The sequence below is a fragment of the Callospermophilus lateralis genome, chromosome 12 (assembly GCF_048772815.1).
Source record: "Callospermophilus lateralis isolate mCalLat2 chromosome 12, mCalLat2.hap1, whole genome shotgun sequence".
Classification (NCBI taxonomy): domain Eukaryota; kingdom Metazoa; phylum Chordata; class Mammalia; order Rodentia; family Sciuridae; genus Callospermophilus; species Callospermophilus lateralis.
The window spans coordinates 50,257,127-50,276,902 of record NC_135316.1 but is presented as its reverse complement, the minus strand read 5'-3'; the positions used below and the strand labels follow the sequence as shown (position 1 = coordinate 50,276,902).

The following is a 19,776-nucleotide window of genomic DNA, read 5'->3' as shown; positions in this document are numbered from 1 at the left end:
AGTTTGAAATTTCTGCAAAATATACAAAATAACAATGTTTTAAAAAGAAAAAATATAATTGGTTTCAGGATTTATCACTGTGAATTAAGTTATGATTTATTTATGTCATGTATTTTTCCTATTTTTGATATGACTCAACATAAAAACAAGTTAAATTTTTAAAATATAGGTAATAGTTAAATTTAAAAAATTTATACCCAAAAGATAAACACTAATGAAGTATGGAATAATCTGTTTAAAATTTAATTATAAAAACATTAATAAGTAACTCTTCAAAATTTCTATTACAAGATATAGCCTTTTATTAGGTGCCGAGTATGTAAAAATATTGGAAGTAAGATTTTGAAGAACTAACAAAACATTAGTATAAGTAGACAGAGGCCTCAAAATGATCTAAATAAAATCTAACCAGCTCTAAAATGGTAAAACAAGGTACTATGGGAACACTGAAGAAAAGCACCAATCTTTGGAAATGGGTAGAAGTGCTTAAGCAAGTCTTAGAAAAGTTTATCTTGGGTTGAATGCTCAGTGGTGAACTTGACAATCATATATGTGCATGTCTAAGTATGAAGATCAGGGTATGAAAATAGACATAGAAAATGTGTTAAAATCTGCGTTTCTTTCTACAAGTAGTTTAATAACTATAGGAAAGAAGGCTTTAACAGAGAATAGTGTATGCAATGCCGAGAATTTGATATAACACCTACATGTATATGACGTGTGCATTTCAAAGCCACAGAACACTGAAATTGAATTTGTGTTTTGAAAAGTTCATTCTGGAGGTTATGACAAATGGATATAGGTAAGAGAAATTGTTAATGGACTTAAACAGTTAATAGGGAGTCCAATATAATATATAAGGCCTAAATCTAATGGTCGTGACAATATAAAGAGGAGATTTAAAACAATTTAAAGTTGCACATTAAAAAATTAAAAATAAAAATCTTCTTGAAAAAAATGGAGCAAAAGGCAATAGTTGTTAAGAATAACTTTAGAGAGAAAACACATTTCTACACTATGTTGCTGGACATAGGATCAGAACAATCACTCTGGTCTCCTAAAAAACTAACCAATCTCATTAAATTGATATTTATCATTTAAATAGATCTTTACTTTGTATTTCAGGCATAACCACTTTATTTGCCTATTCATACATATTTTATCAAATATTGAAAATAACAATCATTAGCATGAATGTATATTAGTATGAGGTGAAATATGATGGTCTGGACAAAATTCCACCTTTTATTTTTATAATAAAGTAATATTGTAAGTGACAACTCACTGAAACCAGAATTCAGGAGTTCTTTGTGCTCAAATATTCATCACTCCCTAAATTTTTACCGCATATTTGCCATCTCATATTCTTAGCTTACTTTTGAAGAGTACAGCACTTATCCTGAATTGTAGCAAATTGGGAACTTGTTTAATGGTTTGGAAAACTCTCACAGCTGACTGAATAGAGAATAACACACTCATTATTATTTATGACTCTATTTCCAGGTCTTTATAGGTCAGCTTATTGAATTCACTGAATATGTTGCTTTTTCATCTTGGTAAAACCATATTTGCAGGCTACTTTGCAATAGACAATCTAATAGAAAAATGTTACAATTCTTTAAAAAAACATAAAACACACTTATGGTATTAACTCCAAGTGAAAAAAATCTGTAGTTTATAAAACTTTTAAAAATCCATAATATTAAAAAGAATGTATCCACTAAGGCCAATGATTCCCTAGCGTTTCTCTGGATTATTCCTTCCATGAGTTTTTAATACACATTAAAAGTGTTCTTTAGAAAAGCAGGGATTCCAGGAGCTAGATTTGGTTAGTTTTTTAATTAAGGTACTTGAGAAACATTACTATAATAATTTGCATTGTAAACTTTCAAGAGGAATACGACCTGATCATTTTTTACATTTATAAACATGAAACATTTTTCTGAAGAATACCTTCAAATAATATTTGAACAGAGATAAAGCACTGGGAAGTGTGAATCTTTAGCAAATCATTGAAAACCTTTCAGAGACCAATATAAAGGTAACGGGAGGCTTAATAATACAAAACACAGAAGATTTTGTTATTGACTAGGTAATTTATAATTTAGGAGTCAGCATTTGACACTATCCTATAGGAAACACAAGCCTATTTTGGCTTAAAATATCCCATATTTAATCCTTACACATACATTCAAAGTGTATTTATTCTGCAAAAGCATTGAACATTATATAACTTTATTCTATTTAAAGTACCAAAATAAAAGAAATTTTAAAAACTTGTAAAACATAAGAAAACTGATGGGGTTGATAATCAACTTTAAGTAAATTTTGATGAAATATAAATATTTTACATGTAGTATTCTCCTTAGTCCCCTTTCTATAATACTTGCTTTTTTTTATTGGTTGTTCAAAACCTTACAAAGCTCTTGACATATCATATTTCATACATTAGCTTCAAGTGAGTTATGAACTCCCATTTTTACCCCAAATACAGATTGCAGAATCACATCGGTTATACATCCACATTTTTACATAATGCCATACTAGTAACTGTTGTATTCTGCTACAAAGTAATTTAAAATTTTTGATACAGCAATAAGTTTATTATGAAATATTTTAGGAGAAAATTTGCAGAAAGCACTTAGCATTATTATAGAATATTTGAACTGCTAAATAAATCATAGAAAAAAACATCATTTTTGTTGAAAAAATTAATATAGCCTTATTAATATACACTTAAAATGTAATAGACAGTTAAAAGTATGAACAAAGAGATACTAATTTTCATTACTGATGCAATAAAATATACTTAAAGAGTATAATTAGATAAAGGAACAATAAATTACATGGATATAGATTTATTAAATGATGGTTACTACATGTAAAATAATTATATATTTGTCAAAATACACTTAAAGTTGATTATCAACACCATCCAGTTTTCTTATTTTTAAGAAATAGGGAGTGTTAAGAGTCTCAGTAAATAACAGGTAGTCATAAGTTTCAAGAAAACATGTGTATTTAAATAATATATAAATTTCCAGGAAAATCTTTCTTCTGATCATAGCTAATTTAGGCTTTGTAGTTTAAGTAATCTAGCTTTCTATTTAAGATAAAATCTGAAAAATTCAGCTATTCAGTGTGTGTTGTGTCTACTCTGGGTAACAGGATGACAGCTTCTACTTATACATCTTCAATGTGCCAAGATATAAGAGTCAAATGATTTTTTTTGTTGTTTGAAAGCATATTCTTATAGGGAAAAATAATTCTTGTTGGAGATTTAGTTTCTCAAAATTCCATTTCACATGTATCAATGACTTATTAAATTTAAAATATTATCCCAAATAGACTTTTTATTTTCATCAGCTCAAAATCTACCTGAAAAAAAATATTTAAGGGGATGGATTTGAAGGTGTTTTCTGGAATAAAAATCTATGAAAGTAAGTAAGGTAGATGCATTTTATTATAGCATCATATGATCATTCATATATTTTAAAATATGGGGAAACAAATTCTAAAGTGGCCAGAATATGTTGGTAAAGAAGCTACCAGTAGATATAAAATATTGCTGTAAACATAAATTGGAATCAACATTGGTCAAAAAATCACACTAATATTTCATAAAGCATATCAACACAAAATTCTAAAAAGGGGAAAAACATAGTGCATCCACTAAATGAATTCTACCTGATGAAATAAATTAATGTAAGTCTACCAAAAATTTCTGCTAATAGCAAATCCGGAATTATTTTCTGTAATATAAAATTGAACATACGGAAAATAAATAAATTTTCTTTTAATTTATCAGGAAATTGAATTAGAAAATTTGATGTATGTTTGAAAAAATATTAAATTAACATGTGTGCTATCTTCTTAATGATTGGAATATGAATTCATATGAACCTCAGCATAATAAAATTATTTTAAGATAATTTTCCTTTATTTAAAAAAATCAGCCTTTTAAATTATTATGAAAATGAATCTGAGACACTTAAATATTTTGTTTGCCAGCTGATGGTTTGGTAAGCTTTATCATTATAGTGTGCTGAAGATACATTGTATGAGAAAATATTTTGTTCTCTGGTTTACGTGTGCCTGCTCTTCAGGTGCCTGTAGTGAATGGAACTTCTTCATTACCTTCCTTCTGTACTAGGTGACCAGTATCACTTATCTGATTCCCCCTCAGCTGGTTCTGTAGCAGCAACCATGGTGGAATACATGGTGAGAATTCTCATGTACTCTAGGGATTAGGTTTCCAGCAAGTTCTACCATTGCATCAATCACCATAGTGACCTCTGCTATCTAATGAGCCATGACTCTTCTTGATTAAGGGTTTGGAAATTAGTGGTGAGATGGTGGGGGCTCTTCCTTGGGTGCTTAATTCTTGGTCCTATGGGTAGAAGTTACTATTGCTCCTTATTTTCACAATTACTGTATTATTTAGCATATATTAGTTTCATACTTTCTATTCCTTACTTATCCCAAATTGTTGTTAAAGTTAATTGTAGTCTATATAAACATACCCTGTTCAGATTTTAATGTGCATTTGTGTATGTATGTATTTTTTTTTCTTACTGGTTTTAGCTAACTAAATCCAGTCACTACAGAACTATTTTTTTCTTTTCAGTTTTGAATACTCTGCATTATTCTTTGAAATTCTAGTCTCCCATTCTTCTTTAGTTTTATTCCATAAAGTGAATTTTGGCAGAATTGGCAATGACCTTTAGGTTGTTAAATACAAAAGCAATTATTAAGCCTCATCCTATTTGACATCTCAGCAGCATTTGATATCAGAGATTGCTCACTCCTCTGAGATGGTTCTTTCTTAAAATCCCAGGATATCAGGTTCTTTGCTTTTTATTCTATTTGATTAGTTACACCATTTCAAACTAATTTTTTCTCCTTTTTTCTTATTTGCTCTGGTTGAATACCCTACAACTTCATCCTTTGTCATCTTTCCTTATCTAGCTATGCTCAATTCTTTGGTGATGTCATTTCATTTTATGTCTTTAAATTTTATTTATGTGCTAACTGCTTCTTGGTCTTTTAAATTCATTTTCTTTTCTTTTTTTCCTGGTTCCAGGGGTTGAACCAGGGGCAACTGAGCAACATCCCAGTCCATTTTATGTTTTATTTTGAAACCAGGTCTTTCTAAATTGCTGAAGTTGGCTCCAGAGCTGCTGGGATTATAGGCATGCATTACCATGTAGGCTAATTTTTTCCTGATTTATATTTCCTTGCTACCTGTCTACAACTTCTGAATGATCATTTGATTACCCACTCCACATTTTCACTTAAATTATTAAGGATCTTTAAGAGGTAATTCAGCTTCTCCAAATCCTAAATTAAAATCAGTAGTAAAGGTTTAATGTTTTAAATTGCATTTGTTATATTAAAATATTTCACAATATTTATTATTTCACCTATAAATTACTATATCCGTTTAAATTTCATGATTATCTGTAACATAAACATGATTAAAATTAAATTCCCTTTAACTTTTAAAATAGAAAAATAATTGTTCTTGCACTGTGTGGAAAACATTGAGAGCTTGTTTGAAGTTTCCCACAGGGGAGCATAGCTAATCATATATTTTTGATGTCTTTGACTGAAGAGCTGTCTTCCTTAACAGGGAAGGTGGTCCTCTTTGACCCAAAGCATGGCACAGGGAGGGTGAGAGAGGAAGGAGGTACCTGCCTAGCCAGCAGATCAGTCAAATCAATTTTGGCAATCAATGAGATGGTGTATGTCACAGCAATATTTCCCTCATATCCTTGTGTAGTCTCTTGGTAAATGCTATCTATAATATTTTTAAATATGTATGAAGATACTTATGAACTAATTTAATTTTTAAATTCAGTTGCATTTATTTTTTGGAGTGAACTTTGTTTTCTGATAAGATGTCCCAAAATTTTCATGTAGCAAGTCTTTAAATATATCATGGCCTTAGATATTAGAGGAATGTTGATAAATTTATGTTTTATAAATTTATCTAACAGAGAAACAAATGGGATATTATATTCCATTCAAATTTATTTTTGCAATGTCCATTCAATAAATGATTTTTCGTAAATTCAGAATCAATGTGCTCCCATCCCTGTTTATGACAGTGTTTTCAGTGTTCTCTGTTAGATTCATTATAATACATCAATGCAGAGATTCATGTCACAACCTAGACAAATCTTTTTTCTTATTTGTTCTGGTTGAATGGTTGAATACCCTATAACTTCATCCTTTGTCATCTTTCCTTATCTAGCTATGCTCAATTCTTTGGTGATGCCATTTCATGTTATGTCTTTAAATTTTATTTATGTGCTAACTGCTTCTAGAAGCATATAATGTCAACAAATAGTTAAAATAAATGTAGCCAAAATTCTCTTAATGCCTAAAATAAAGTTCTCATTTGTCCATTCAGAAAGATTTGAGTTCAACTAGGCCAGGATCTATTTTTGTGAGCAAGACTTTTTTTTTTTTTTTTTTTTTTTTGTATTGGATATAGAACTCAACTCTATCCCTGAGCCATGCCCCTAGTCCTTTTTATTTTATTTTTTAATTTTGAAACAAGGTCTCCCTAAGTTACTTAGATCCTTGCTAAGTTGCTGAAGCTGGCTTTTTGAATGAGTTCTTGATAGCTACTGCCTCAGCATTCCAAGCATTTGAATTATAGGTATATGCCAACATGCCTGGCTGTGAACACGAAAGTTTGTTATTCTAACAAAAATTATTTGAAGAAAGTGATAAAAGCAAGCTAAACTAAGCAACAAAATAGAATAGGAAGCATGTAATGGGAAACATGCTTATAATGAGAGTATATATACACACACACATATATGAATGGCATGTGGGAGAGTGAACTTAAGTGGAGACTATAAACTGAAATGGAACTGTGTTTATATATATTCATGTGTATATATATATCTCCATATATATATATATATATATATATATATCTCCTGTTGGTTCCATTCCTCTAGATGACCCTAATAAAGTTGGTCATGATATTTACTGAGAATGAGAAAAATAGTCTTCAGAGTTTGTAATAATGTAACTTGAACTTTGAATGTCATTGTAGTTTAAATGGTCATAAATCTAAATAGAATTTAAGATAATTAAGATTTTAGAAGCATATATTGTCTATATTTTCATTTTGAAGACACTGCTTTCAGATTTCTTTTAGAGAAAAGTAATCCTATACCATTTTTGATATTTTAGTTTTGTAGAGAAGACTATTTCTATATTAACTAACTAGATAACAAGCAAATCAGAGAGAAAACAAGCACAGTAACAAAATGAAAAGATAAAAATGAATGTGAAAACATTCTATTAACTTGTTTGAACAATTCTTTTGGCCTTATTCATTTGTAAGAGTTAATAGATTTTCTATTCTTATCCTTTACAAAGATGAGATATACAATACATTAAACACCAAAGTTTTGCAGATCAACTTAGAGAACTATTGGGCTTATCAGGGACTAGTTTAGAGAAGTAAAATTAAACAAAACATAAATTACTCAATAATGCAACTTCTTTGGTATATCTTCTATTGTGATTTATGAATTCTCTTTTTGTATTGATTTGCTCTTTATCACATTACTTGCTTTTCATTAGAGTTTTTACTCATGGCTGTAATTTTTATGGGCAATAATGTCTTTATGTCGCTGGTATCAGATCATTTGTCACTACAAGATTAAAGACAAAGGTTGGAAACCTTGCTCTTGCTTCTTGTATTACTATTACCATCACAGAGACTCTTTTGGAATAAATTTAGAAGAGTTTTCATAAAGGAATCAATTATTATAAAGTAAAAGTAGTCTTTATTTCCTAATATTAAATACTTGAGTGTCTTTATAATTTTATTGTTTGTTATCAGATTAAACCATATTCTTCTGTATCTAGCCAATATTTTATAATTACATTGTAAGTGTTTTTCCCATTAACTTTTGCTACAGAAAATAAAAGTAAATGCACCTGTGTACAAATACACACACACACACACACACACACACACAGCTACATATTTAAAGAATCAAGAGGTTTAATTACTGAAATAATACTAGTTCTAAGTTATGAAGCAAAGTTTATCTGTATATCTTCAACTTGCAAAATTTTCTCTGTGCAAGATTTCCCTGAATATCCTTTAGCTTTATTATATGTAGAATTGTTTTCACTTTATATTTAGAGACACATAATGACTGTCTAAATGCTGAACAGAAAAGAATCCACCAAAATTGATATTTATGTGTACTTTTTTGTGTTTGTTGTCCTAGGATTGAACCCAGAGCCTTGAGCATGCTAAGCAAACTCTCTCAATGAGCTGCTCCCTCTGCTCTATGTATACGTTTAAAGATGTACATATAGTAAATTTATATACATTTGGGTATATATATTTTCATATATATATATGAAACTAAAATCAATGGAAATGAAAGTTACAGAATATTAAATGTTAGTCATTCTTTAAAATCACTTAAATTTCCATATTTTTTGTTGAAATTTTAAACCTTGGGGTATTCAAGAAAAATATGAAAACTATTATACAAAATTCTATTCCTCAATTATTTTAAATAATAAGAGTTCATTCTTGAAGACAGCTCAATTATCTATTGCTTTCATTTTTCATTTTCCTCTGGTACTTTCTACAGCAAAGAAAAATAGTTGAATTTATTCCAGTTTAAGCTATTGCATCTCAATACAGAATGAAAGACATTGTTATTTCTGAGTCTTTTTATGTTTTCTTTTCTGAAGTTCATTTTATTTACTGCTTTTATCATATACAATCCATATTTTTTTACTAAAGTTTACATCCTCATTATAATTTCTACACCAAATTACCATAACTAATACCTCATAATGGCATGTACTCATTTATAATTAATAAAGAATATCAGAATAGATTTTCTCCTATGCACCTAACTAATACTTATACACAGATACACATAATAGACTAAGTAATAAGAAGCATGAGAATGCTGATTGTGAGTAAAGATTGAATATATTTTGAAATCTATTTGGTACATTGCCTCATGAATATAAGACAAGATTATTATTGTAAGCTAAATTTATTCTTTGGCACTAATATGTCTTTTGTCATGTTGCCACTGCTGATGAAGTCACCTTCATTGCTTTAATTGCTACATTTTATTCTAGAATTCTTTTATACATTTGCAAGATATAATCACAGAAACACTTGGCTTAAGTGTAATTTCAGATTACAAAGTCTAACTTTATTCTAAAAGCTATTTTTCTCTATATGTATTTACTTTTGTCTTAAACATCTCTTTAAATCAACTTAAATTTTTCTGTTCTTACCCTGGTCACTACTTTGCAATATTTTGGTTAATGATACTGTAAATATTTCACATTGATTTCTCACATTTATTCTCTCACTCATCTGAAAGTGATCATTTATATCATCAGGAATTATTTTACAAAAGCACAAATCAAATCCTGTTCTCAAGTCTCCTTCACCACACAGTTCAAGTACTAATTAACCAAGTGTTTTTGAAAGTAATCCTTATTTCACTAGAAAAATAAAAATTCTTTCTCCTTTAAATATTTTTGAGTTTATAGAAGTGTAATTTGTGTTTTTAATATATGAAATAGCATATAATCATACATTATAATAATGTAACAATAATGCATATATTATAATTACTTATGTGTGTGTGTGTGTATATATATATATATATATATATATATATATTTGTATCTATCTATCTATGGAAAGAAGGAAAAAGAGAGAAAGGAAAAGGAAGAAAGAAAGATATTAGCATTGAAACTGTTATTATTTTAGTTAGGATTTATTTATTTATTTATTTATTTATTTTGGTACTGGGGATTGAACCCAGTGTTGTGTACATGTAATGAAAGCACTCTATCAACTGAGCTATATCACCAGTCTTTATTTTAGTATTACTTAGAGTCATGATTCTTCTAATGCTTTTACTTTTATGTATGCTGAAACCTTGCTGTGGCATGTGGTCCAAATAACTTCCTCTACTATTAAATGGTTTTCAGTTTTTTTCTTTAATGTTTTTCTCATTCACCTACCATATTTTGTTTGAAATTCCATATGTCCTACCTATATATGTCTTGATGGTAGCCCACACAAACTCCTTGTTTGTGTGTGTTTAAATACACATAACATATGCACTGAAGTCACTTAAGGGTTGTAAAAGAGCTGTATATCATTAGTCATTGTAAGAATTATGACTCTGGGATCAAGAAAATAGTGTTTCCGGTCATATTAACAGATTTTCATGAAGAACCTAAGATGCATATAAGTCCACATTAAAGGCTATAGAATCCTACATTCAGCTAAACTCTCTCCCCACTCCCTGTTTGAACACTGAGGTAAATATGAAGCTAAACAAACAAACAAACATCACACTCATATTGTTAGGCAGTAGCTAACAATGAGCAATGAAATGCTTGGCAATGTCACAAATGTTCTTTAATTACTTTAGGGTCTTCCTTAAACTACTTTCAAAGTAGAGGAGAAGGCAATGGGTGGTAGCTAATTTGTAGAAAATAAACAGAAGCAAAGGAGTTAATGGGAAACTACATCAATTGAAAAGGATTAATGGGATAACTCTTGACTAGGTCCATTGATATTAATGTGAAACTTGGAATTATGGCTGTAGGTGTCTCCATTTGTCTGGGAAGGAAGATTCCTTTAGTAGCACAGATGCACTAAGATGACTTCTTACCAGTTATTGGCCCCAGTGTCCACATTAATATGGGATTGACCTGTAGATGAAATCCCCCCTAAATAGGATGGCCACTATGATAGTTCCAGAGAGGACCAATTGAGGTAAAAAATTTCACCACCACATGTGAAGAAGGAGCTGATCACCTGATTGGCTAAGAGTATAGAAGGTGGTCCCCAGTTCTCCTGGTAAACATCAAACAGTAATAAATTTGGGGGAAGTGTTGTCTCTTTTGTTGTTGTCTGCTTGGAGATGGCCCATTCTCTCCCTCTCTCAAGAGTGCTCTCTGCATAAACCTCAGTTTGCTTTTACTTTATTTTCACCTCACTTCTATTTATAATAAAATTCTCTTGCATGATATTTTTTGTCTGACTTCAAAGTTTCTTTTATTGCAAAATGAGAAGCAAGGTTCAGAATTTCAGCTCCCTGCTTTTCTGAGACAATATCCCATTAGTGGAAGAACCACATTAGTGTTAGATACAACTTGATTAAAATCCAAGCTGCAAAACTTAATAGAAAGATGGTAATCATGCTGATTCTTTAATTTACTCATTTGTGAAATGGGACTAATATCTACTATATATAAGTATTATAGAATTTAAGTGACATAAAATAAATTCTGCTTGATAACTAAAGAAATAAATACATGTTAATTCCTCTTTCCCCGCTTTTTTTTCCTCCTTCCCCACTGTCTTTATAAAAACCTTAAAAACTGCTACATTCAGAATAATTTTATGGTCTTCCAGGTGAGAAAGCACACATGGAAAAAAAAAAAACTTGAATTACAGTTAAACTATCTCTGTGCATGTTCATATATGGCCAGCTCAGATTCTCAGGAAAATTGGATTTTCCTCTTGGCCGTGTGACTTTAAGAAAATCACTAACCTCTGTAAGCCTGTTTTCTTTTTTCTCTGTACATGTAGTAAATAATCCTTCCCTTTTATCTACATTTTTATGATTAGAAATATTACAGGTAAAATGCTTTTAATGATATGCAATTCACTAATAATAGTTATGGAAATAATGGTTTTTCCGGTATACCAATGACATTTTATAAAAAGAAAATATCTTTGCATTTTTCTTCTGAACATTTATTCCTTGAAATAATATATAAAGATATGAGTATAGTACCACCAATTTGAGAACTTGAGGATTGGAAAATAGATAAATACTATGTTTATGCCTACTGGACATTGTGATAAGAATTCATTTATACCAATTGCTGTGGTACACCCCTGTAACAGCAGACTTGGAAGGCTGAGGCAGGAAGATTGCAAGTTCAAGTCTAGGATGAGTAACTTAATGAGACATTATCTCAAAATAAAAAATAAAAATTACCAGGGAGGTGGCCCATTGGTAAAGGGTCCCTGGGTTTAATCACCAGTGTACCCCACCCCCTAATTAACTTAAAATCCTTCTACTAGTTAGTCATACCAGAATAAAATATTATTTAAAAAAATTTTTAATGTTAAAATATTTCTTCACTAAGAAAGATAAAGAAGCTGACCCAGTAGAAACATACCCCAATACATAACATATAGCTTTAAGAACAAAATGATCTCATAGGATTGTATCTCTTTTCTGATGTTCAGGTGGGAACTCCTCCCCATAGCTGATGGCAGAAGAATGGGAAAGGATGGTATGAAAGAAAAACCATACTGTGAGAAGATAGAGCCCTGGTTACATTCTTGATCTCCTCTGCTGGGCATCCTACTATTTCTGATAATTTTTGAGCACCAGTTTAACTCCATGCTCCCTGCATTTCAGTAAACAGTGTAAATGGCTAGATAATAATGGCTATGCCCTAGCATTTGTTATTGGATAAGGACCATCTACCTATCATTGGCTATCTTTGGCTAGTTGTGATCAACTGCCACTTGTGACTTGAGAGAGGATACAAGATGTGAAAATATCTAACATCAGAAGTTGGCATGGGAGATTTGAAAAAATCCATTTCTGGTATCACAATTTATTCTTTGTCCAGTAATCTAAATCCATGGTTTATTTCCTTTTGAAAGTGCCACATTATGACAAACTCATGTAATTTGTTTAGGAGGTAGTTGTATAAATACTTTACCTCTGTTTTATCTCCTTTTTTCCTCTCAATAGTCAAATAAAACACAATTACTGCTTTCTATGTATGTCTTCATGACTTTCTACTTTTGGTTCAGAGATGTTTTAAACTTTTTAAATCTTAATATATGACCACAAACTTCACTTCTGTATTAGCTATTAACATTTCATACTTTCCCATTATATTTTCCTGATGGCCTAAGTCTCTACATTCTTAGTAATATATGCATTAGTGAAAAATTTTAGTGATGATTTGGATCCAGATGAAGAATCTGATGAAAGGAATAAGTCTCCCAATAAAATATATGCATATAAAATTTGACATATTATTTCAGAGGTCAGCTCCATCTTCAAGATTAATTTTGGATATCTGATTGTTTAGAGATGTGATTTAAATCTTGGTATTTCTAACTCTTTCATGGCTTAGTTTGTGCTGGCAACTGCCTGTGTAAAAGTGCAGATCAAGACGTCCCAATTGCTATGGTGATACCAGCTAGAAGAAATTATGAGCAAAGGCTCAGAGTTATTAGTCATGACCCTGAGTTCAGCACCAAGGCCCTGGGATAGAAAATTCTGAGCATAATAAAATGACCTTAATGTCTTAGCAGTCTTGCATCCTTCAGATTGTCTGCTTTATTAAAACTTTACCACAAATAAACTTTTGATGATGAATCCTATATAATAAATGTGCTGAGCTAGCTCTGGGTCACTGCTTCTCCATCAGAGAGCAGTGTCACCCCCAGCCCCACCTTTTTCTCTCTATGTGTGTCTGATTGTCTTTTCTTCATCCCCCATACTCTTCATCCAGTCCAGTTTCTTTCCCTGACTTAATGGCTGTGCTGAGAGCAGAGATGAGAGGGCCATAGCAGCTGATAAAGCCAAGTTCCTGGATTAGCAATGCCGTACATAGATAATTTGCAAAATTACAAGTTTTAACCAAGACTTCAAACATGTGAGTAGATAAAACATGTTGTGATGCTTATTTTTAAAATAGCTTTTCAGTAAGTTGTGTCTATGAAAACAGCAGCACACGTAATTACCTGTGGTGGAAGTAGTGGCAGTCGTATGAAGGCAAGAAGCATGCTCAGGTCATTGCATCGCCTCTGCATGTCATACTTGACCCACATCATTAAAGCATGGAAGATGGTTTCTTCATCAGGAACATTTACATCATCACTGGCTAGTAGTTTATGGAGCTCCTCAGCTGGAAGGAGTAAAAACTCCTGATTTCTTATAACTTCCATTATGTTTTCCTGGAGGGAGAAAACATTTTGGCATAAATTCTGCTTCACTTTTATTTGGCAAGTAAAGCATCTCAGAAAGAAATGAGAAAAGTAGTCAATAACCTTTGTTCTCATTATAACATAATCCTTGAGACTCAATCCTTCAGAAACTAGAAGCTGTTAAGATGAAAGCATTGTAATTGTAATTGAAGTGTAAATGTATCCGAGACAGCACAGATCTTGTAATAACTGGAGGATTATAATGTTGAGCTTTGTTATGCGGGCAGAATATACTTAGTGATTAAATGTTCAAGTTTCAAGTGTTCTGCTGTGTAAGATTTAGTGAATATGAAAAGAATAACATTTCACATTTTTCAAAGCTTGACTACATATACAAGCATCAGAAAATGGCAATAAAATTACATTAAAGTGTAACACTATAAGGTGTATCATTGTTTTTTCAGATGGGAAAAAAGAAAAGCAGAAGATAGAGGCCATAGTAGTCACAACAATCCCATATTCCAACCTCTTATTATCTTTCATAGCTCCTTCTTTTCATGACAATTTATTTGGCTCAATTCAGATTTCCATTTATTTTATTTCCTGATTGCCACAGCTTCTAATTTCTCTGCCTGAGTCTATTCTTAGCATCTCAATTGTGTCCTCTACAATGATGCCAAAATGATATTTCTAAAATATAAACGAGTGTATGGCATCATTCAAAGATTTTGTTTAATTTTATGGTCTCCCTTGTATTGGTTCAAACTTCTTGTTCAAGAATTCTGGTTTTTCATTATCTGACATTTTCTGATTATCATTCATTTTTTTCCCTGACATACATTCCAGTCACAACTGAAAGAAAAATTACTCTCTAAATTTTCCATGTTAACATGTTCTCCTTATTCATTCTGTTACTTAAATATGAATTTATCTACCATATTTTCCTAATTTCTGTCATATCAAGGATACAATAGCTATCTATATGAGCTTTTCTAGCTCTCTATCTTGTCTCATGTGACCTGACTTCAGTTCCACTAGATCTTCACAGTGCAAGGTTTGTATATCCTTGCCACTGCAGTTACCAAACAGTTACTAATCTTTGGTGCACTTTGAGATTTCATTATAATTGTAAGCTGTGAGACCCTGTCTTTTGTAAACTGTATATCTAGATCCTGTCACAATGCCTGGAAAATAGAAGAGGAACTAAGCATTTATTGAATAGATGGGTCGATCTTGCAGATCAATGTGGGTAAAATGGCACATAGTAGTACCATGTTTGTAAACGTATTTTTAAAACTGTCAAAACCTTTCCTACATTTAAGCCCAAAGGCTTCTGTGTATGGTGTATTATTAGAGAATATAGAGATTCCACAAACAATGTTTAGCCTTTTTTTTTTTTTTTTTTTTGTACCAGGGATTGAACCCAGGGGCGCTCACCCACTGAGCCACGTCCCCAATCCTTTTTTTATTTTTTTATTTTGAGACACAGTCTTGCTAAGCTGCTTAGGGCTTTGCTATGTTGTTGAGGCTGGCTTTGAACTTGCAATCCTCCTGTGTTAGCCTCCCGAGCCACTGGGATTACAAGTGTGTGCCACTGCACCAACATGTTTGGCCTCCTTTAGCTCCACCTCCTCCAATGTCTCCTGAGGCAACTCCATGGAAGATATAACTAAAGCTTCTCAGAACATGAGTTATGGTCACAACATTATAGTAGTGGTAGACTCAATAGGACACATAATTTAAGATAAAATCTGAGTAAGGCTATGACTGTTTTTTAAAAGCCATGTGACTATGCTAAAAAATAATAAAGCATTCATCAAGGGACCAACAATCTTCAGGTGAGAGCAGACCCACTCCTGTTCTGAGGAGAAATCTGACCCTTGATGGGAGTATATCCTGAGAGCTGAAGTACCCTTAACTTCAACAAGAGGATGTTAACTTTTACTTTCTTTCAGGTTTTCTGTCATTTATTTACATAAGTTTCATAATAATATAGTTTAGAAGTAATGTGATTTGTTTATAAAATTCATCAACATCACATAATACCTGAGTTAATTCAGTTAGTGGAAATAATTTTGACCCCTCTGTTTCCTTTGGGCTTATACTGTGCTGTATAAATTCAATAACTATTTAGTGAATTAACAAACTAAGTGTTTTGAGAAGTTCTATCAACATTTTTTAAAGAGCTAAAGTAAAAAAGTATTTGTGAAATCTTAGAAAGATTATTTTTGTCCATTCACTTTTTCAGTTACTCAAAAATCTCTGCCTATATTAAACTATACATAGAATAATAGAGCTAAACCACCAGTATATAGTGTAGAATATCATTTTAAAGCTCTATGAAACTCTTAGCGGTATCTATCATAAAGATATTGTTCAAGGCATGTTTCATTATATTTCATAGTGTCCTATTTATGATGACCCTTGGGGAAAATTTCTTTCAGGTTTTAGTAGCAGAAATAATTGCACTTCTGCTGAATAAATTGGTTTGCTTTTATAATAGATGTTGTAAATTATGAAATTGATCAGATTCCTCTTTTTATTTGGCCTCTAGAAAACTTAGAGTCAAATTGAAATCCATCTGGCTTGAAAGCTATAGCATTTTATGGTTTGGTTTCTTTTTCTGAAAATTCTGATAATAGTTTCATTTAGTATTACTATAGCATCTTTGCTTTCTCTGTTTCTGCTCTTTTACACCTGTATCTAATTTATCTTATATTCACATAATGTTATATTTTTGAGCCACACTAAATCTTTTGGGAGGTATTGTTGCATTTATAAAACTGTTATAAATAAACTGGATGTTAGAAGCTGGTATCAGTCATTACTAATTCTGTCAGAATTGGCCATTTACTATGTTGTTTACTATTGTTATTTTTACATACTATGGAATTATAAACTTCTATATGCTTTCCATACCTCAAGTTGCCTTTCACTATACCCTGCTGAAAATTCTTCTATGGTGATTGTAATCTAATTTCTGAAATTTAGTTCTATTATGCTTTATTTATAAAGGTAGTAATATTAGTTCACACTAATTTTATCACATTGCTTATGCATCTTAACTAATACTTTATGATCTGAAAAATTATATTTTGAGATATCTAAACTCTTGGCCTGTTTAATTTGTCCAAAAAATTTATTTAACATCTGATGTATGGCTGTGACTAACTTGTGAGGGAGGATAAAATAGAATCAAAAGCTTACAGTAGAGTAGATGTGTATAAAAAATGCAGTATATAATGATGGTAGGCAACTCGATAGAAGGTGACTTATTCAATGGACCCAAAATATTTGGAAGGAGTTTACACTAGAAAACAGGAGCTGGAGAAAAATGGTATTCTGACCATAAAACAAAGACATAACAGTAGGTAATGAAGTATGTGAAGCCAGGGTTGGTATATCACCTTGATTGGAAATGAGGACAGAAAAACTCTGGGAAATAATACTGAAAGGGTATTTTAGGTAGGATAATGGAAGAGGTTTATTCTAAATCTATGACAATTTGTACCATTTAAACATACACACACACACACACACCCCTTCTATATATTCTATATATTGGTTAAAAGTACCTATTATAAAAAACAAAATTTGGCATTAAATGTAAGATGCCACTACCTAAGAAAGAAAGAAATTCTAAACCCTACATTTACTTTTTCTACTTCATATTATTTAATTTTTTTTAGCTGAAAACATTCAAGTTTGTTTTATTCTAAATAAAATGGTTTTTTTTACCAGTATTGTTTGGTATTTTTTCAGTTTAACATAAAACTATTCTCTAATATTCATATCATCTTCTTTTAACTCTATTATTTTTCCCTATTATAAAAGTGGTAATATATCAATAAGTAGTAATTCCATTGAGATTTTATTAGAAACATCATTTTTCTACATCACATAAATGTTAGCTAAAAATTAATGGTAGCACTAGGTCAAACAGAATATAATTGTATCTCTTTAATTATTACCTTGTTGTTATTTATGTAGCCTAAAATATAGGTATTAAATTAATAGAAAAATAATTTATTATTCAAATAACATTGAAGGGAACTTTCTTTAATCTTCTTTACTTCATTTTTAATAACACAAAATGCTAGAAAAAAGAAATAAAATTATAGTTACTTAAGGAAACATTTCTCCTTTTGAAGACTGATAAGACTGACATCACTCCAAATGCAATTTTAAAATTAAACTTTTTAAAGTATCCTTCACAAAGCAATGTTTTGAGAGTTTCATAACATATGCATGACTATACTATTTTCTGAAGCAAGGCTGAAACCATCTTTTGATTTTTCTTAAGCAGTGTCTTTCCTGTTTTATTATTCACTGGATGGATACAAGGTTTCAAATTTCTATGACACTAAAGCCAACACTGGTGTGAGTCATACTCGCTGCCACTCTGGAGGGCACAGGTAGTAAAGTCTGGCCACATCCTTCGTGTTTTCTCCTAAGCATGCTTTTCCTTCTTCACAAAAGGACCAGAATGATAGTTTCCCAAATTTTAAAGTTCTATTTCTCTTTTAAGTTCTCTTTTCTTGCATTTTCCTAAAGGATTTTAAAAATCACTCCTTAAAACTTTGCCTAGAGATTTTTCCTGAAAATATCCCATTTCATCACTCATGTTGCTGCTTCTACAAAACACTAGGACACAATTTAACCAACTTGCTACTTTACAAAAAAGATGGCTTTTGTTTTAATTTCAATATCATGTCCCTCAGTTTGGTCTGACATACAGTGAAAAATAAATTTCCTTGTTTATGAATCACCCAATCTAAGGTATTTTTTATAGCATCCTGAAAAGACTAAGATAGAAATTGATATATCCTCAAAAAAAAAAAAAGATAGTTGGGAATCAATTTAACAAAAGAGGTGAAAGATCTATACAATGAAAACTACAGAACCCTAAAAAAAGAAAATAACGAAGACCTTAGAAGATGGAGGTATCTACCTTGCTCTTGGATAGGCAGAATTAACATTATCAAAATGACCATACTACCAAAAGCACTACACAGATTTAAAGCAATTCCAATCAAAATCCCAATGGCATTCCTGATAGAAATAGAAAAATCAATCATTAAATTCATCTGCTAAAATAAGAGACCCAGAATAGCTAAAGCATTCCTAAACAGGAAGAGTGAAGCAGGTGGTATCACTACACCAGAACTTAAACTATACTACAGAGCAATAGTAACAAAAACAGCATGATATAGGCACCAAAACAGGCTGGTAGACCAATGGTACAGAATAGAGGACACAGAAACTAACCCACAAAATTACAATTACCTTATATATTTTTTTTGGCACAAAGGTGCCAAAAACAGGCATTGGAGAAGAGATAGCCTCTTCAACAAATGGTTCTGGGAAAACTGGAAATCCATATGCAACAAAATGAAATTAAACCCCTCTCTCTCACCAAGCACAAAACTTAACTCAAAATGGATCAAGAACCCAGAAATTAAACCAGAGAGTCTGCATCTAATAAAAGAAAAAGTAGGCCCTAATCTTCATCATGTGGGATTAGGCCCCAACTTCCTTAAAAAGACTCTGATAGCACAAGAATTAAATCCAAGAATCAATAAATGGGATGGATTCAAACAAAAAAGTTTTTTCTCAACAAAAGAAACAATCTGTGAGGTGAACAGAGAGTCTACATCCTGGGAGCAAATTTTTACCCCTCACACATCAGATAGAGCACTAGTCTCTAGGGTATAAAAAGAACTCAAAAAGCTAAACACTGAAAAAGCAAATAACCCAATCAACAAATGGGC

General features: G+C 31.2%; 1 protein-coding gene across 2 annotated transcripts in view; it reads right to left on the bottom strand.

Annotated features, from left to right (window-relative positions):
• Positions 1 to 19,776, bottom strand: part of Klhl1 (kelch like family member 1) — a 358,829-nt gene that overhangs the window by 144,552 nt on the left and 194,501 nt on the right. For both annotated transcript variants that reach the window (XM_076872388.2, XM_076872389.2), the window contains one exon: positions 13,823 to 14,035. In XM_076872388.2, the coding sequence (XP_076728503.2) occupies positions 13,823 to 14,035 (213 nt within the window). The remainder of the gene's footprint in view (positions 1 to 13,822; positions 14,036 to 19,776) is intronic.